At 55.0% G+C, this 3,191-nt stretch overlaps 1 protein-coding gene across 1 annotated transcript in view; it reads right to left on the reverse strand.

Annotated features, from left to right (window-relative positions):
• VDBG_09032 (ammonium transporter 1) overlaps window positions 1-722 on the reverse strand; it is a gene marked incomplete at both ends in the record, with an annotated part of 1,616 nt that extends 894 nt beyond the window's left edge. Inside the window, 4 exons of the mRNA XM_003000491.1 lie at window positions 28-198; window positions 249-411; window positions 482-560; window positions 624-722. Of these exons, the coding sequence (XP_003000537.1) occupies window positions 28-198; window positions 249-411; window positions 482-560; window positions 624-722 (512 nt within the window). The remainder of the gene's footprint in view (window positions 1-27; window positions 199-248; window positions 412-481; window positions 561-623) is intronic.
• Window positions 723-3,191: the final 2,469 nt, after the last annotated feature.

A 3,191-nucleotide genomic window follows, 5' to 3' on the forward strand; every position in this document is an offset into this window, starting at 1 on the left:
GGCTGCGACACCAGAGTTGATGTGGACAGGAGTGCCACCGGCGAAATCTGATGCGAGCCAAGCTCGAGGAGCCAGCCATTTGCGTTCCATGTCCAGTAAGCGATGGGGTCGTACACAACAGTGGCCCAGATGAAGACGAAGACCATGGCGGGGAGGATGCGACCGCGGTCGGCGATGGCACCGATGGCAATGGCGGGACTATGGCCTGTAAGAAAGAAGATTGCAAGACTCGTCAGAGAGAGACTCACGTAATGGCAGCAAAGAGACCTTGGTAGATGGCGAACATGATCTCTGGGATGGCGCCAACTGGCTGGGCGACGACATTACGGAAGCCGATATAGTCCATGTTGCCGAGGAAAGCATTGCCCGTTTGCGAGAAGGTCAAGGAATAGCCCCAAAAGAACCATTGTACTGTCGCGACGCTATGCGCAAGCATGATCATGAGCATGAGCGAGAGTGCCGACTTTTCGCCGGGCGAGACCGGCATAGAAAAAGCCGACACCGGGGATCATGAGCAGAACGAGGGCGGAGGAGGTGCACATCCAAGCAATATCACCAGACTAGAGGAGGAGAACAGTCAGCACAGCGCCATGTTTGCAGAACGTGGTTTGCCATCTGCTCACCTCGTACCAGACGTTCATGTTGGCAACGCCAGCTGAGGTGCCATCATCGGCCGCCCCCTCAGTGCCGTTGTAGGCCTCGGTATAGAGGCCAGCAGACATGGCGGCAGGGAATTGTTGTCGATGCTTTCAGTACTGCTTCGGCGCCGGAAGGCCTCGTTTTGGATGCGTCCAGAGCACTCGCGGAGGAAAAGTGACAGAGGATTGTTGATCAACAGCTGACACGAAAATGAGAGAACAGATTGCAGTCACACAGAGGCCGGGGGTAAAGGCAGCCTAAATAAGAACCTACGGACCAAGGCGTGATCTCCATTCTCGCTGCAGGGCGCGCTCCTTCCTGCACTTACAAATGACAGACAAGACTTTTGATAGCGAAGCAAGTACCGCAAGGTAGGTGGACAGACGGGAAGCGAACCCCTGTCCGTAACAATGGAGGGTCGATAGCTGAGCAAGCCGGGTCGGTCTGGGCATGGGATGGCGGCTTGGGAGCATGGGGATCCCTCATGATAGCGACAAGACTGAGTGGATCGGCGAGCGAACAGCGAACGACATCAGAGAGTCACACCAGGGAGTTGTTTCCCCGGATCAATGGTGTCGACGCGCGGTGGCATCACAGTGGTGCAGAGCGCGGGTGCCAAGATATCGGGACAGTGATCGGAGCAAGCTAGGAACGCCGTGTGTCTGCTTCTGGAGGCATATGCTGCGACGCGAGGTAAAATATGAGACAGGTAGCCTTGGTGCGTCGAAGCCTGGACGGGTTGGTGTTCATGTGGGAAGGGAAGACGTGTCGTGTCACGCCACATCGGGCGACAGAAGGCGGATGGCCCCTTCGGACATGGATGTGGAACTGATAAGGACATGGCTCGCGCCGGGGGACATGGGGGGCACGTGCTTGGCGTGTGGACGTGCTGTAGTGGCTAGTGCCAGGGTATCAGGTACGAAAGCCCTGTTGGACGATCATTTGCATTCGTACGTTGTATCGACCCGTCCATCGAACACGCTGAAGGGCACAATGAGGCACTTGCAGGACTGTCTGAGAATGGGAGATGAAAAAGAAGAAACCAACTGCTTTGCACTGCGCGGCTGGCATTTTCAACGTGCGTCTGCGACTGCTCACCAAGGTAGGAGGTTAGGATTGACCCCCACAGAGCATGTGGCTGGTGCCTCGGTCAATGCACCCACCTTGCCGAACCTTCATGTACCACACCTCGACAGACCTACCTACCAGCCGATGCGTCCTTCATCACTGGCGTCAACTAACCGAACATAAGTGCCATTCCGACCGGGGTATTCTCGCCGATAGATATGCTTGGTGTCGATGAAATCGAATTCCTCAATCGCTGACCGCTTGACATGATCCCCCCGCTCGTTGCACCACTGTTAGTATCGCCCAGGCACCATGCAACTTGGAGTGTAGGTAGACTCGATCGTTGCACTAGTGTATGGGGAGTATCGTGTGGGACTAGCAATTCCAAAAGTGAAAGGCACGATCAGGCAGAACGCAGGTCCAGGGCCATCTGACCGCTACAGGATATTTCGATCGCCGAATGAAATAGCAGTCCTGACGAGTTGGCCCGGCGTGACCTCGTTCTTCATCCTTTCTGCTTATCTGCCAGAGCTTCCATGCCGTCGGAACCAACGGAGTCAAAGCTACAACCTCGCAAGAAGGGGTTTGTTCCCCCCCCCCCCTTGCCTGTCATCTGCGCCAGCGCCTTATTCCCCTGCGGCCGTCCAACCTGTCAGGACAATGAGCGAATGAGCGAGTGCAGGTATTAATTAGGGTGGTCAACCATTAACAGCCCGACAGTGCCAGACGTCAATACATCCGAGAAGTGCTTTAACCAGCCCGAGACATCTCTAGACTGCCTCTCGTCATGGTCGCACTACCAAATGAAGATGACTTGGACTGCAGTCTTCTTCTTGCATTCCAAACCATCGTACTTTCCGACAGGCTTGGAGTCCTCATCAAAGGAAGCCTTGTGGTCGTGGAGCGAAGAGGAGGTATGAACCTTGGGGCTTGTTCGGTAAGAATGACGTCTGATTGGGAGCTCTCTTATCTCTCGGCATAGTGGGTCGGTGGCTGCAGCACATCCTTGGCGAGATAAGGGAATCCCTGCGGGACCTTCCTTGACATTACCATCCATCTCGAGCCTGCCTGGAAACGCCAACGACACGCCAAATGCAGCGGGTTCTGGGCCAGACAAACACAAAGCAAACTGCAATGCGAACACTGCTCACGGTTCCGGCATCCAGGTTCTGGAGGAGTGCCTGTCTGGACAGCCTGCGTTATCAGCCGTGTTCCATTAGTGTTTGCGCTTGCTAACAACTTCAACCGCCAAGCGCCCAGCCGCCATCCCACCGTCGACCTCCCTCAGCGTGTCTTTGATCAGCTTCGGTCCTGATACCGGAGCAGAGGCTTGATACTAGTAGTTACCAGAGAGAGATAATCCTAGTGACCGGTAAGTATGGCGGCGAACCAGACCCTACTTGCTGATATCGAGATAATCATTGTGTCAGGACCTGAGGGAGGTATGAGACCGATAGGGGATAGCCTATTATTTAATCGTAGAA

Source organism: Verticillium alfalfae, genomic scaffold (genome assembly GCF_000150825.1).
Source record: "Verticillium alfalfae VaMs.102 supercont1.14 genomic scaffold, whole genome shotgun sequence".
Lineage (NCBI taxonomy): Eukaryota > Fungi > Ascomycota > Sordariomycetes > Glomerellales > Plectosphaerellaceae > Verticillium > Verticillium alfalfae.